General features: G+C 37.3%; 1 protein-coding gene across 3 annotated transcripts in view; it reads left to right on the top strand.

Annotated features, from left to right (window-relative positions):
- LOC6039862 overlaps positions 1 to 13,117 on the top strand; it is a 44,590-nt gene extending 31,473 nt beyond the window's left edge. For all 3 annotated transcript variants that reach the window (XM_038264996.1, XM_038264997.1, XM_038264998.1), the window contains exons 3-4: positions 10,047 to 10,543; positions 11,029 to 13,117. In XM_038264996.1, coding sequence (XP_038120924.1) covers positions 10,047 to 10,543; positions 11,029 to 11,345 — 814 coding nt within the window. In that variant the 3' untranslated portion in view covers positions 11,346 to 13,117. The remainder of the gene's footprint in view (positions 1 to 10,046; positions 10,544 to 11,028) is intronic.
- Positions 13,118 to 16,614: the final 3,497 nt, after the last annotated feature.

Raw genomic sequence — 16,614 nt, forward strand, 5'->3', positions numbered from 1 at the left:
ATTTTACGGAGATCATTTTGCTTTTTTTAACATTCAATTTATGTCCACCCAAAGCCGAGATATGTGCATTTTAGTGAACAAAAAGTGACGAATTTTCAAAATTCTTGGTATATAACCGTTTTCAGCATAAAACATTGGCTACTATGATTACAAACGAGAAGGCACATATTTTGGATATACTCATTTTGTTCGCTCAAAAACGATATTTGTTAATAACATTTCATGAAAAACATGAGATTTTCTCACAATCCCTAGTAACATTTTAGGTTTTAAGTAGGTCATAAAAGCCTATTTAGGCCGTATGAGGGTTTCCAGATCCCTGATAAAACCTGTAAGTTTAAAAATGTTACTAGGGATGTGACGTAAACGACAAATAATCATAAATCAAAATTAATTTTAATAAAGTTCATATCTCCAAGCTGTGAACGTGATTTTTTTATTTATGTACATTCGAATGAAACAAATGCATTTATTAAAAAACTTACTTTTTCAAAAAAAGTTACCCATCAGAGCTTTATTTGTTCATATCGAGAAGAGCACAGAGCAGTACTTATAAATATGTCGTTTACGTTACATTGTGAGAAAATCTCATGTTTTTTCATGAAATGTTATTAACAAATATCGTTTTTGAGCAAACAAAATGAGTATATCCAAAATATGTGCCTTCTCGTTTGTAATCATAGTAGCCAATGTTTTATGCTGAAAACGGTTATATACCAAGAATTTTGAAAATTCGTCACTTTTTGTTCACTAAAATGCACATATCTCGGCTTTGGGTGGACATAAATTGAATGTTAAAAAGCAAAATGATCTCCGTAAAATTTCCTATAAGCTGAATGCATTAGTTTTGGCTGCAAATTTTTTTTCTCTCGTTTTGGGGAGTGATTTTTGAAATTCTTTGGCTAAAAAATACAAATTTTTCTCTCTAAAACACCCTGCTATGCCCAAACACAAGCTTTTATGGACTATGTCTGTACAGGAATTTGTTCAGGGGACATTAAACTAAAACTTGAAGCCCAAGGCGACCAAATTTAAATGACTTTAGAATGATTGTTACGCGCATTTCTGAAAAATACTCGAAAAATGCACTTTTTTCATTCAAGCCCCGCGCGCGAGTTGTAAACCATTTTTGGGATTTTTTTGTTGTATGAAAACATTGTTCCTGACATCCTAATCTATCATTCTAGGGGTGAGCACCGAAGATTTGACAACTTTTCATTTTTTTTGGGACAGCCTATTGAGGAGGCATGAAGAAATCAAATTTTACTAATTTAAAAAGAGTAAAATTTATTACACAAAAATTGACAATTTTGACAGATTCTACCGATCTAAAGTCTACAAAGTTTTGAACTACCGTAAACCGTGGTAACATTGATAAAATTTCAAATTATTTTTTTAATATTACTCAACCAGTAAGACTTTCCTCTTCTCTGATTTGTATTCCAAATGCATGTACTGAGTTGGGTCACACAATGTCTATGTATGTGTTTTCAAAGAGGTTTTTTTCAATAGTGTCTTGACAAATAGTTTTGTATAAATTTGTTATTTAAACAACCGGGGTGACTTTGATAGTTATTTTGTTTCTTACAAATTTCTGCCTAGAAGCTAAAAAATTTAAATAAATACGCTGATTTGATCATTTGTACACAATTAGATTTTTCCGAAATCGGTACTAAAAAATCTTCAAAAACAACCAATTTCATCGGCAAATTGAAATTTAACCGAAACGTTGGTAAACTCGTTCCGTATCACCGAAAAAAACGATAATAAAAAAACAACTTTGCCAAAATCTGATATTTTTTTACCGGTTTTCGAATGTTTTGAATATTTACCAAATTTTGGTATCAATGACAAGAATTCTGCACAAGGTTTACCGAAATTCAGTTCAATAATCAGTAGCCACATTGATTGTTGTTTGTATAATTTGTATGAGCGAATGTCCACGATCCATACAAAACAGATTTATTTTGTCCACTGAAGGGTTTGAGACTTCGAAAAAGTGTCCACGTGGTCCCTAAGAAAACATGTTCAATCATACATAGAACTTAATAAATGTTGATGATTAATAACCTCAAATTCAACACAAAAAAAAACAAAACAATTTTGCTGTGTTGTAAATGAGCCAAAGCGGCCAAAGCCGAAGTGTAAACAAAGAATCTATCCTGCTCGTTCCTAATGTAAGCATTCACTGACGTAAGAATTTATTTTTGCTTGAATTGTTTCTATAACTAAGTTTATTGGCCTTTGAAAAAACTATGTAAAATTTGGGTTGATGTAAACCTACACGGAGAAAAAAGAGTTCCCAAAATCGTGAACAAGCGTTCATGAAAATCGGAACCGCGAACAAAGTGTTCAAATTCCATGGTACGTTTTTGAAAACGAACGCTTGTTCACGATTTTGGAAACTCTTTTTCCTCCGTGTAAAGGTCCAGGTTTGATAGAAATTTATGAGATTGATATTTTCATAAAAATATAATTTTTGTTGTCACCAAAACCAACGTTGTAGCACGACTCAAAATGTCTGCAAATTTGATTAGAAAAAAAATCCTAATGTAAATGCTTATAAATCGAAAGATATTTTTGATTTCTGTTCTAATAACACTTTAACTTGTAACCAAGTAAATAAAATTGTCCCAAGAATCTGATAACGCAGTCCTTTCCTGACAGACTTTAGATCTTGCTTGACAGTTTGTTCACAAGGCCACAGTTGATTGATCGAAATACGTAGGGGAGAGTGGGGAGACTTGATCCCCTTTTTTGTATCGCACATAACTCTGTCAATTTCTCACAAAACTACGATCTTTTTGCATGAAATGAAAGCTTAAACATTCAACTATGTTTGGCTGATAAGGGTATTTCATCAGATAAACTCTTCGAATCATTGCAAGCGTTTTAAAAAAATATTTCAAACCGGCATTTTCGAAATGTTGGGGGTAATTTGATCCCCCTTTCAACTATGAGTTACAGCAATTTCACATTAAACCTGTACGTTTGTGTTCAAAATATAACACGTATAGCATGCAAAATATTTAAAAACTTAAAATTTTCTTTTTTAGACCAAAATTGAGCATGTTTACAAAAGCTGCTAATTTTTGTTTACAAAACTTTTGAAAAATGGTTCAAACTGCAGAAAGTTATGTACAACTATACTAAAGGAAACTATGTACGATAACCCAGCCCAATTATTTAATCTTGAGGCTGATTCCAGTGACTGTAAAAATGCAGGGATCAAGTCTCCCTAAACGCACTTTTTTAAACAATTGATTGTAAAAATAGTATGACGATAAATTTAACGTCAAATGCGTAAGGGTTTTAGAGTTGATATGTTTATCAAACAATTCATGTATTAAAAATATTTTTTAAATAATTTTTGAGTGTTTTCTATACTTATCAAAACAAAGAAAAAAGATCTCTTGGAAGTTTTTTGGAGCACTTTTTAGAAAAATGTGTGTAACTCTATCTCAACATTTTTTATTATTTTTCTTTGTTTTCTACAATGAGTTTTAGTCAATTTCGCACAACTTTCTAGAACAAAGCTAATTGTTTTACCCACATGCTGACGAGATACAGGCTTGGGATCAAGTGTCCCCGGGGATCAAGTCTCCCCACTCTCCCCTATTTATAGAAATTCCCTGGACACTATAACGCCACAACTCGCTCTTTGTGACAGTAGTCCTAATTCCAGTCGAGGCTCACCAAGTCGTCATGGCCCAGTGGTTAGCATTTTTGCTTTACATTACTAGTCAAATAAAAAGATCGGGATTTTTTCCGCATGCGATTTTTTTGGTATAAGAATTCTAGGGAGCGTTCTTTTATTACGTAACGCAACATTTGGAATTGGTAAGCAAAATTGCTAACCACTGGGTCATGACGACTTGGTGAGCCTCGACTGGAATTAGGACTACTGTCACAAAGAGCGAGTTGTGGTGCTATAGTGTCCAGGGAATTACCAGGGAGTACCAAACCTTCTTAGCATGGTGCTCCCAACGAATACAACCAAATCTCGGAGCGTATGGTGGTGTGTCCCCACGCTTCTTCCTCCCCTGCCGATTCAGAATTGTGTTGTTGTACGAACACTCTGTGCTCAAACTCAACCCACTTCAAACGAATCATGTCTCTGCGATAAGACTTTACGCAGTAGGCCTGGCCGCTTTAACACTTATGATGTTTCAATGCATCCCGATGCAATGGCGCACTACAAATGTTAATAAATGACAAGAAGAGTGCTAGGCGTAATCTAACCTAAGGCACTCTCCAGGATCCCTTCGAAAGATTGGCTGCGCTAAGGTCTGATTAGATAAAATTAGATTAGACTAGATTAGATGGAAATCCATCTGAAATTGAGTTTTTAAGCATTTGAAGACTAACGAAATAAGTTTCGGTTGGTATTTTTACAACATGTTAATTTGATGAAGTTTTTAAAAAGTCTGTACTCCTCAAAAAAATGTCTGGCACAAGCTCAAATGTCTTTGAAACACAGATAAATCTGTATATCTGGCATCCTTGGTCTAAATCATAATTTAAAATTTTGCCGAATAGTCCAAATCGATCAGAAAATCAAATCTCAAAATAAAGTTTTTCGAAATATCACATGCTTATTTTGTTTGACCAGCCCGACAAATCGTATGGGGCCTTGTATGAGAAAACTAACAAAGCAAAATGGATTTTTGGTACAAGAATGCATGGAAAAGAAACTACCCAATTAAAAAAAATAAAAGTCGATTTGCAAAAACGAAGAGAATTACTCAACAGACTCATCACTTCAATCGGGTTCGAATCTCGGTGTATACGGTATGATTTTTGTCAGCTTACATTGCAGCGTTAAAAACAGAATTAATTTTATTCTCAATAGTTTGCCTTCGCTGTCAGTGTGATGGTCAATCTTTCCAGACGATTTGACTTACTTCACTTGGATCTCTTGACTTTTTTTAGCAATCTTTGTAAAGATTGTCAACGCGCCATTGCGTGCCATTCCGTCGTCTATCCGATTTCAAATTCTACCTCGTCGATCCTAGCATATCTGCCTGTTGAAGTGAAATATAATGCTCCCTTGCTTTATGGTCCTGCAGATGCCATAAATCTCGCTGCCCTTGGACTCTGCTGCGCTCAAGTGTGCCACCGACCTGGACCTTTAAGGAATCTACACTGCTGCCATCGCTCCTGACCACGTGTAAATCCGATCTGCGTGGATTGGAGCAACTTTTTCGTGGCGAACCATAAAAATAAATTATGGTCCCCAAAGTTGTCCTACAGCCATGATGTATGGACAAAGAAAAGGCCAACATTTTTTCCAAATTCAATTAACGCTGGCAGCAAATTTTCTGACCACCAATTTTCGCCGGTAAATTGTTGAAACCTAAATAAACTAACAACTTTGCGATCCAACCTCGTTAACCGTTCGCATCAAATGGAAGGTAGACCTAATTCAACCGTGAAAATATAAACACAATGCCATTATCTTTTATAACGCGCAAAAAATAACAAGCTGGGAACACTTTCAAAAACCTTCCAAAATATTTACCAACAAACAAGTGTAGAGAATATTAAAAAGGGACACTTCACGGTTGGTCGGCGGAAGATCTTCCGCCGAGAATAAGAAAAGTTTTGAGGGAAAATGCCAGCAAATTGGTTGCCCGGATGATGCCATCCCGCTCGGGGGGGGGGGGGATCCATGTTTCCCGTCGACAGGGTGGCCAAGCCATCTTTTCTAAGTTTTGGCTTCAGTTTTCGCCGGCGAGGGAAATGGAGGCAGCAAAACGCAAAGCATTATCATCTTGGTATGATTTTGATGGTGATGAGATGACGTTCGGGATGATGAAGGTCAATTGAGATTGTAATCATCGCGTTTTGGGTGGGGAAAAGGCTGGCGATATTGACTTGCACAAATGAAAACTTTGAGCTGATAAGATTTTGGTTTGATTTGAAAAGTTGTAGATTGAAATGACAATAACTGTCGCGGTGGTACATGACTTCGTCATGTCGTCGTGATTGTGCTATCTTGTCACACGTCAATGTTGAGACAACTTGAGTTAATATTTCAATTCTGAGATGTTCAACTACATCTAATCTAATCTAATCTAATCAGACCCTAGCGCAGCCAATCTTTCGAAGGGATCCTGGAGAGTGCCTTAGGTTAGATTACGCCTAGCACTCTTCTTGTCATTTATTAACATTTGTAGTGCGCCATTGCATTGAAATGCATTGAAACATCACAAGCGTTAATACGGCCAGGCCTACTGCGTAAAGCCGTATCGCAGAAGTAAAAAGTAAATCTTTCCCAGTTCCTGAGGGGAACACCCTTGAAGAGTATCGGGGCCGGCATTTACAAAGCGGATTCAGTGGCAGTTTCATTCTCAACTTAATGTTAACATGTTAAGATTAATGTTAACATTCCATAGGTCGCCTCCCTAAGGTGTCGTGATAAGGTCCAGTTTGTGACGATACACTACCTTCCAGAAGGGAAAAGATCACCAGTTGTGTTGGTCCGAGCCGGGAATTGAACCCCGTATCGCAGAGATGACTCGTAATTGGATTGAGTTTGAGCACGGAGTGTTCGAACAACAACACAATTCTGAATAGACAGGGGAGGAAAAAGCGTGGGGACACACCACCATACGCTCCGAGATTTGGTTGTATTCGTTGGGAGCACCATGCTAAGAAGGTTTGGTACTCCGGGACCCTCTGGGATGGGACATTGTATTTCTACGAATGCCCCGAACACTATTTGCCGTGGTTATAGCGCCACAACTCGCTCTCTGTAACAGTATTCCTAATTCCAGTCTAAGCTTACCAAGTCGTCATGCCCTTGTGGTTAGCATTTTTGCTTACCAATCCAAATGACGGAGGATCGAACCCCGCCTCGAGCGATTTTGATTTTTCGTTCATATTCATCATTTAAAATTTATGTGTTCTTAACTTTCTCGTTGAGAGCAGATGGGAATCGAACCCAGAACCATTCGCTTACAAAGCGAACACCGTAAGCAGTCAGCCACGGCCGCTCCCTCAATTCTGAGATATTCAACTACAACTGAAAAACTCCGTGCATTGTTGTCACTTATCACATGAAAGCAGTTTCGGTCTGATTGTGCTATCTTGACACGCCCTGATAAGTGCTGTAAGTACGACAACTGGCCAAAAGGATTTTCGCGTTTGTCACACGTAGGGGAGAGTGGGGAGACTTGATCCCCGGGGACACTTGATCCCAAGACTGTATCTCGTCAGCATGTGGGTAAAACAATTAGCTTTGTTCTAGAAAGTTGTGCGAAATTGACTAAAACTCATTTTAGAAAACGAAGAAAAAAAAATGTTGACATTGAGTTACATACATTTTTCTAAAAAGTGCTGCAAAAAACTTCCAAGAGATCTTTTTTCTTTTTTTGATAAGTATAGAAAACACTCAAAAATTATTCAAAAAAATATTTTAATATATGAATTGTTTGATAAACATTTCAACTTCAAACCCCTTACGCATTTGACGTTAAATTTATCGTCATACTATTTTTACAATCAATTGTTTAAAAAAGTGCGTTTAGGGAGACTTGATCCATAGACTAATTAAAGACTACTCACTCCGAACAAAATTTTCCAAAAAGTATGACTCATAAGCTGTGAACCGCGGGTACAACGTTGAACCCCATATCGGCTCGCCCCTCGTATGACAGATCGACCTGGCAGCGCTGGCTTTTTCAATTTCGTTTTGTGCTGATTTACGCGCGCATCTTGTTTGTGTTGTTTTGCTTTGCAATAAGTTAATCAGCAGTGCAGGGATTATTGTTTAGCGAGCCAAATCTATTCAACACGAACACCTTGATCGCCCGCGGCCTCGCCGCCGGATGTGCCAATGCGTGCCCTCATCTCGAATCCGGTTAACTCAACGGTCCCGATTGCCTGCGACACTCTGCCCAAGGCTGCAGTTTTGGACCCAAAGCGCGTGTTGGCCATTTCCATGCTGGACATTGACCGTGCCGGAGTCGACCCACAAGAGGTCAACATTCCGGTCTTTTCCGCTCGGATATTACCAAGGCCACTTACTTCTCCACGCCGCTGCTGCTGGGCAAGAACGGTCTCGAGAAGAACCTTGGTCTGCCCAAGGTGAACGCCAACGAGAAGGAGCTGCTCAAGAAGGCCATTCAGGAGCTGAAGAAAAACATCCAGAAGGGCGAGGAGTTGGTCAAGAAGAAGTGAATTTTTAGATCAAGTTGAAAATATTTGTAACCAACAATTGAAAATAAAATTTGAAGTACATGATAAAAAGTATCCGCGTATTTGTTTTCTTTGTAGTAAAATTTATTCTCATTCTACATTCTTGGACTTAGCGGCGGCGGCGGGTTTCGGTTCCGTGACGGGGTGGCTTCCTCTAAGTCTCCCTCTACATGGGACAAACTGTGCTGACCTCCGCTAGTAACTTTAAGGATGCGCATGCCCTGCACCTGCTTGCTGACAAGTTGCGTTGTTCGTCTTCCTCGTTGCCAGTTCCAAGTTGCTGGTTCGAGCTCATGCCCCCGGGTTCGGAATGGCACTTCGGGGCAAAGATCTTGGGCCTGTTGAGGTTTTTGAAGTAGATTCAGTACGTCGAGGCCCAGATGGCGTCTGCAAGGACTTTCTTGCCTTTCTGGATGAAGATCCCGGCTTGAAGAAGGTCAGTCTTGCCCCGGCAGTATCAACCGGAGGCGGGCCACGACTAGATACGCCGCTTTGCTTGGTAAACCCGACGGTGTTCACGTGGTCGTTTTCTGGGAGGATGACGATTGACAGCCCGAAATGATCTCGATCGGGAGTCACTTCTTGCCCTCGATGGTGAGGCCCATGTTGCCGTTCGAATCCCGGAATGACCTTCAGGCGTAGGCGTGTCTATCTTTCAGTAGACAAACGGAATCGCTAGAAATTCGACCACCCTCAGGATCCCCCCCGAACGATGGTTCACTCTAGTAATTACCGTCCGCATCTGGAACATTTTCCGTTTAATTCAAAACAAAACAAAAACAATAACATTGCGTGAAATGTCATGTCAACGTCAGAGCTGCCAGTTGATGACATTTCGATCTGTCATTTTTGACAGTGAACCGGCCGTGCCGAGGGGTCATAAAAAGGTTGAGTCATGGTTCAGAGCCTACTGTGTAGTCTTTTATTAGTCTATGCCTGGGTGCTGAAAAGACAGAATGCGTAACGTGATTTCAGAATGATCCCCACTGCCCCTCACTAATACAACTGCACTACAGCTGTAAACATAAACAAAGTAGAAGGCTTTGTTCAAGCTCAAGCGTGACATATTTTTTGCTGCTGAAGTGACTCGTTTTGAAACATTTTGGATCTGATGATATTAAAGTTTTCGCTGAAAAATTAAGTTCTTCGTGCTTTTTTGTTCGTAGACTAAACGATGGGCGGTTAAAAGAGTCCTTCTTTGTTTTCAACGTGATGCAATATTGCGTCAGAAGTGGGGGAATTTTGTGAATCAGAAGAGCAACGGGATGGAAATTACGAGATTATATATCTTTGAAGCGCAGTGATAATACAGGAGTAAGATTATTCAATATTATTTGGCAGGTGCCATTCACAGTTACTGATAATTCGTCTTAAACAATTTGTAAACATAGGTTTTGACTGAGACATAGCGCTTATGGAAATGTTAGCAACGAATTAAGACAATCTCGATTTCATCCCTTTTCTTAATACTGACCCAAAAGCTCGACGCCCTCCACTTTTTTATTCCTGACAAAATAAATTATAGATCGATTACAATACTTGCCAATTCTTGGCATCATTTTTCAAACAGTAAATTGGTTCCGCTTTGACAGTTCTAAATTGAGGCCGCTTTGCGGACAACTATTCCGCACCCAGGTCTATGCTTGATCCCTGCATTTTTTACAGTCACTGGAATCAGCCTCAAGATTAAATAATTGGGCTGGGTTTTCGTACATAGTTTCCTTTAGTATAGTTGTACATAACTAACTGCAGTTTGAACCATGTCAGCCAAACAATAGTGTTTGTTATTGTTTACATTGCGTGTCTAACTTCAAACATTTTGTTTCCCCCTTGTTTCCCCCTAGGGAGGAAGCCATCGTGATGGCCAACCTGCGCAAGCGAGTCGCCGCCTGTGACCTGAACAAGAACGGCCGCCGGAACATACCGGCGCCGAACCTGGACGACATCAGCATCAACGACACCGGTCAAACGCAGGACCAGCTTGACCAACGCCCGCTACTCCCCAAACCAGCCAGTTCGACCACCCTGGACCGGAAGGACCGCCAGAAGAACGGCGGCACCGGAATCACTACGGTCGGTACGGAGGATGGCGGTGAGGGCTCGCCCAAGGTGAAGATCGTGATGGACAAGGACTTTATCTTCGAGTGCATGTGCTGGCACAACGAGTACCGGATGAGGCACGGGGCGCCGGCGCTGTCCATTTCGGCGGAACTGTGCGAGATGGCAAACCAGTGGGCGAACCACCTGGCCAACACCAACGAGCTGTACTACCAAATCGGCTCCAACTACGGGCAGAACATATTCTGCTGTCCGGCCAACTCGCTGCTGACGGATTTGTCCGGTAAGTTTTTCTGGAAAACCAGGGGGACTATGATCACGATCTACGAACTATTAAGAAAGTTGTGCTCCTGACAGAACATTAAATAACTCTGAAATCCACGTCAGTTGTGATTATACCGAAATCGGTTGGGATTTTACCGAAATCGGTTGTGATATTACCAAAGTTAGTAGTTTTCAGATTTTTGACATTGACATTCAAAATGAAATCTCAAACAATTTGGTAAAGTTTTTTTTTAAATACCGATTGGTTTGTCATTCGCACTGAGAACAATTTTAATACTTAAAATAACCGGATGGTTAGTAAATTTGGCCTGACTTTTGGTAGAATGAAACTACGGGTTGTTCTAGAAGTCTGAATTGAAGTTGTAATTTAGGTTATGAATCATCGGTATTACAAACAATGATCAAAGTCCCCCTAACTAACGATATTTCGATGATAACTAAATGATTGCCGATTGGCCTCTTCCGGGGGTTCAAACACCACAGGGCAAGAGGTGGCCACGTACTGGTACAGCACCAACCGGCGGTACGACTACTTCAAGGAGCCGCACCTGTTGCACACCAACGTCAACACGGGCCACTTTTCCCAGATGGTTTGGCGGGCGAGCCGGTACTTTGGCGTTAGCAAGTCCATCTCCAAAACGGGCAAACTGTTCGTGGTGTCGTACTACTACCCGGCGGGGAACGTGATGGGCGAGTTCCGGCAGAACGTGCTGCCCCCGATCGTGGCCACCGACGCCGACCCGCACCTGTCGCGGCCACCCTCCAGCAAGGACCTGGAGAATCTGAGTGCTTCCCACTGAGTAAATAAGAAACGGTGTTCCATTATGTAACATATAAGATACTTCCTAAGCCACAGACTAACCCCATGGATTTCATCGTTTTTAAAGAAACTATTAACCAACAAGCCACGTGTACAGATGTTGTAGAGCTGCGCACTCTGTCCTGTCTGTTTTTCAGTTTTTGTTCGTGATGTTACTGTTGATGTTCTCTAGGAGAAAAATAAAACACATGAGCTTGAACCCTTTTACCAGCTATACAACATCCCTGTAAAACCATTCGAACAAAAAACTCTTTCTACAGTGAAGAAGCTGTATACTCGTGCAAACCTATATAACTAATGAAAACAGCCTCGCTTAGAAGTAACCGTGTCTTTCCACAGTTTTTTTTTTTTGTTTTAGTTCACATCTTTCAAAATCCAAAAAGCAAAAGAAGAACTAGCATTAGGCAGCTATAGCTAATAAAAACGTGAATAACATTTTGGAAAGCTACAATCGACACACACCATACCAATAAGAAAAACCAGCAAGCATTAATATTTATAATCACGTTAAAACTCATTAGACTGCTTCCAGTTGTGAAAACGTAAAAGTAACAGAACATAAAAAAAATACATAAGAAATCAACCGAAATTACCGTACCGATGGAAACTAATTGTTTACTAATTGTGTGGCACAAAGCGTTTGACGAGAGGGTATTATTAGCACTTCAGGCGATTTAGTTAAGTCGAAATTATGCAAGCGAAATTGAAGTGTGAGAATTTGCGGGCATACGGAATGTGTCAGGAAAATCACCTATTTGTTGGTCTTCGAGGTAAATTGAAAACGGTTAAGAACATATTAGAGCAAGCAAAATTTGAAGTGATAATTGCAACCGTCATTTTAATAAGCTTAAAAAGACAATTTCAAAACATTAACCAGAAAATAATTTCAGCTCTTGCAAAAGCTTAAAAGTCTGTATCAGAAGAAAATATATGTTATGTTCTTTCAGTGTTTGCGATTAGACAGAAAAGAATATCAGAATAATTTGCATACATTTTCGTATTACTTCATAAATTTGAATTAAATTTAAGTGACTATTAGAGACCTCTTTTGTATGCTCTTGAAATTAAGGCTGCTACAAATGTTATACAATGTTTTTGTCCCTCGGCTCTGGTCGTGGTCGAGGTTATGCAAAATATATCAATAAGTTCTAGAAAATATATTTTTTCCAACGTCTTTTACCGGTATTAAGTTCCAAATATTAAAAAAATAATTTATTATTTTAAAAGGCATTAACAGGCGTAATTTCATAAATCGACTGCCTATTCTGAGTAGTTAACAATCGATTTTACTCTTTTTTCAATAAAGATTAAAATTTTGTTTTCGCCCCCTGATTTTTTAAGTAATTTTGAGGGGGGAGGGCCAAACAGATGTTTTAAAGAATGCAATATATCGAAAAAATATGGCCGCAATCTATTTGCTTTTTACCTTTCCGTCTTTTCTCTACTGAAATAATTTAATAAACATTTAACAAGAAGTTTGGGATTATTGTGCATGATTTTGTTCAGAAAATTTAAAAATTGTTTCAAAAACTTTAACATTTCCAATGTAATGAAGAACTTTTCGAATGACAAAAAAATTAACATTTCCAATGTATTGAAGAATTTTTCGAACGACAAAAAATGAAAAATTTCCCGATCTTTTCTACAATTTTTTCAAAATGTTATATTTCAAATGATTGCTGCAATTTAGTTATTTCTATATGCCTTAGTCTTGTTCAGCCAAAGTTGAATTAAGAAAAATACATTTTTTTTAAACTTTTGGAAAATTACATTCAACAAGTAAAATCATCATCAAGATAATCTAAAAAAATTTGACATGTTTTTTTTTTTCAAAATGCAAAATTTCATATTTTTTCTATCGATGCCCATCTAGAAGTGAGGTTTGATTATTAAAAAGTTAAATTTATTAATTCTATCATATTTTAAGCGTAAAAAGCCAGACAAATGCATGTTTTACAAAACAAGAAGAAAAAATGTTAACGTGAATTTATTTTATAGAAATCTGATTTTTTCATGATTTTTTCCTGTTCTATAGTTTATTTTTTTAAAAATGGATTGAAAACATATACCAATAAAAGCAAATAATTGCAGTTGCTTTTAGCACATAAATCAATTGCAAATATTTGTTAAGAAAATCAGGAAATGATGGGACATTTTTCGATATTTCCAATAACTTATTCCCAACATTTTAAAATCTACAACCCACAGTTTAGAAAATCCAGCCAATTAGCCAAATGTTATTCGTTATATTTTAATTATATAACAAAATTTCACTTTTCATTTTTAAAGCTGTTCGTATAACATTAGTTATATTGAACACAAAAAGTACACCAATCAGAACATATTTTCAAGATCGATTTTTGTTCGGGAAGTAATAATAATAATATTTTTAAATTTAAATAAGTGTGTTACGCTTCAGAAATTAATTACACTGATTTTTTTTATTAAAAATCATAATAAAATTCAAACAATTTTTTCAATCAAAAATTAATTATAGAAAAAAACGTGAAGACTCTAACCAAGTGAAATTTATCTTACAGCTGAAAATACAAAATTTGTTGTCATCAAAAACACATTCATTTCAAAGATAATCCGTTGTTTTATGAAACTTAATAGTGGGATTTTCCTAACACATCCAAAGAAAAACTGAGTTAACATGAAAATCTCCAACTGCAATGGATTCAATCGACAACTCAAAGCCCGAAGTAAACGAAACGCACTCCAATTGAATATTTTAGACAAATTTTAAGCCCAATCTATTTTCTAAGAAAATAGCACTACGAACAGAACGAAAGTACCATAGGTTAACGGGGAAAAGCTCAGCAAGAGCTAAATCCTGTCCTGACACACGCACGCATCTTTCGACAGCAAACTTCAAGCGAGAGAGAGAGAAAGAGAGAACAGTAAAATCGCATGACAAGAAGGTTAGTTATAACACATTACCATAACCTATCCCCAGAGGTCGGACGAACCCCCGGACACCCCTGGGGTTTAGCCACCTGCCACCGTGAGAAAGCAATTGGACACCGTTTTCAAACTCCCCCAAAGTTTTTCTAAGATTGAACCAAGTGTGGAAGAGTGGTCAGAAGTAGTTAGTAATCAATATTTAGCGATATTAGACTAAGCGGTTAGAACTGAGAAGAGGATTGTGAAATGTATGAGAGAGGGAGTTTTTTATACCTAACTATACTGTAACGAAACTAGAACTAGCCGTACGAAAAACACACTGTAATTTATAAGTGAAAAAGTTAAGAAAAATCCAATTCATCGCACCATGGCAAAACATGAAAAAAACAACATTACAAAAACAAAACTCATAAAAAAGAAGAAAGTGAACCATGGCAAAGATTATTATTATCGCCACGCTTTCGACAGTTTGGTTATTCGTTTTTTTATTCAACACACAATAAATTCAAACAACGCCGTCAAAAGCATCGAAGAAACGCGAATTCAACTTTCAGAGGGTCCTAGAGCATTAAAACAAATTTGCCACCCCTCCCCCACAGTTAGCGATTAATTTGCCACCCACCCGAGAAAAGGAAAAGAAAATCACCGGAATAAATGTAAATCCGACTCCGGGTTGTGCTAAAAATAGTCTCGCCGTGAAAACAACTAAAACAAAAAAAGAGGAAAAGGTGAAAATCGACGGAAAAGTGGCCCGCCGTGAGGTACCAACTTGTGAAAATGAATGTGTCGTGTTGTGTGTGATTCTGACAGTTTTTGTTTCAGCAAAGAAAGTATAATGGCAACGATGTAATTTTCCACATGATTTGTGATTCATTTGATTCATTTGATTCATTTGATTCATTTGATTCATTTGATTCATTTGATTCATTTGATTCATTTGATTCATTTGATTCATTTGATTCATTTGATTCATTTGATTCATTTGATTCATTTGATTCATTTGATTCATTTGATTCATTTGATTCATTTGATTCATTTGATTCATTTGATTCATTTGATTCATTTGATTCATTTGATTCATTTGATTCATTTGATTCATTTGATTCATTTGATTCATTTGATTCATTTGATTCATTTGATTCATTTGATTCATTTGATTCATTTGATTCATTTGATTCATTTGATTCATTTGATTCATTTGATTCATTTGATTCATTTGATTCATTTGATTCATTTGATTCATTTGATTCATTTGATTCATTTGATTCATTTGATTCATTTGATTCATTTGATTCATTTGATTCATTTGATTCATTTGATTCATTTGATTCATTTGATTCATTTGATTCATTTGATTCATTTGATTCATTTGATTCATTTGATTCATTTGATTCATTTGATTCATTTGATTCATTTGATTCATTTGATTCATTTGATTCATTTGATTCATTTGATTCATTTGATTCATTTGATTCATTTGATTCATTTGATTCATTTGATTCATTTGATTCATTTGATTCATTTGATTCATTTGATTCATTTGATTCATTTGATTCATTTGATTCATTTGATTCATTTGATTCATTTGATTCATTTGATTCATTTGATTCATTTGATTCATTTGATTCATTTGATTCATTTGATTCATTTGATTCATTTGATTCATTTGATTCATTTGATTCATTTGATTCATTTGATTCATTTGATTCATTTGATTCATTTGATTCATTTGATTCATTTGATTCATTTGATTCATTTGATTCATTTGATTCATTTGATTCATTTGATTCATTTGATTCATTTGATTCATTTGATTCATTTGATTCATTTATGAACTCTACAATGGTGCCAATGTAATTTTCATTCTGACGTCATTGAGGACATCCTCAAAAGTGTGAGAGCAAGTTCGTTAAAATGATAAATTGATTATGCCTCGAGAAGAACGTCTGTCCATCACTGCTATTTTTAGACTGAACATCAGAAATCAAATTAAGCAATTAACTCAAGTCATGCAACGTGGGCCAGATTGTAACGACGTCGCTCAAACAAAGTGCAGATTTTTTATTATTTTTCTCTTGCTGTCATGTCCATAACGTGTTAATCATCACGTCGTCATCGTGCACCAGTGCGTTTCCGTGTTATGTTTTATACATTTTTGTTCAAACAAAACCGACAGCAAACACGTGTCACCTTCCCACGTGTAAGGACAACAGCATGCACAGCGAACACAGGGGACTTGATTGTTCAAACAATTGAATTAGTTCTCGTGCAGTGCTGCTAGTTTACACTGGTGAATAGTTGCTGTAAAACATAGATAGCAATTTAAGTGTTATTTCGTAGAA

This window comes from Culex quinquefasciatus, chromosome 3, assembly GCF_015732765.1.
Source record: "Culex quinquefasciatus strain JHB chromosome 3, VPISU_Cqui_1.0_pri_paternal, whole genome shotgun sequence".
NCBI classification, from domain to species: domain Eukaryota; kingdom Metazoa; phylum Arthropoda; class Insecta; order Diptera; family Culicidae; genus Culex; species Culex quinquefasciatus.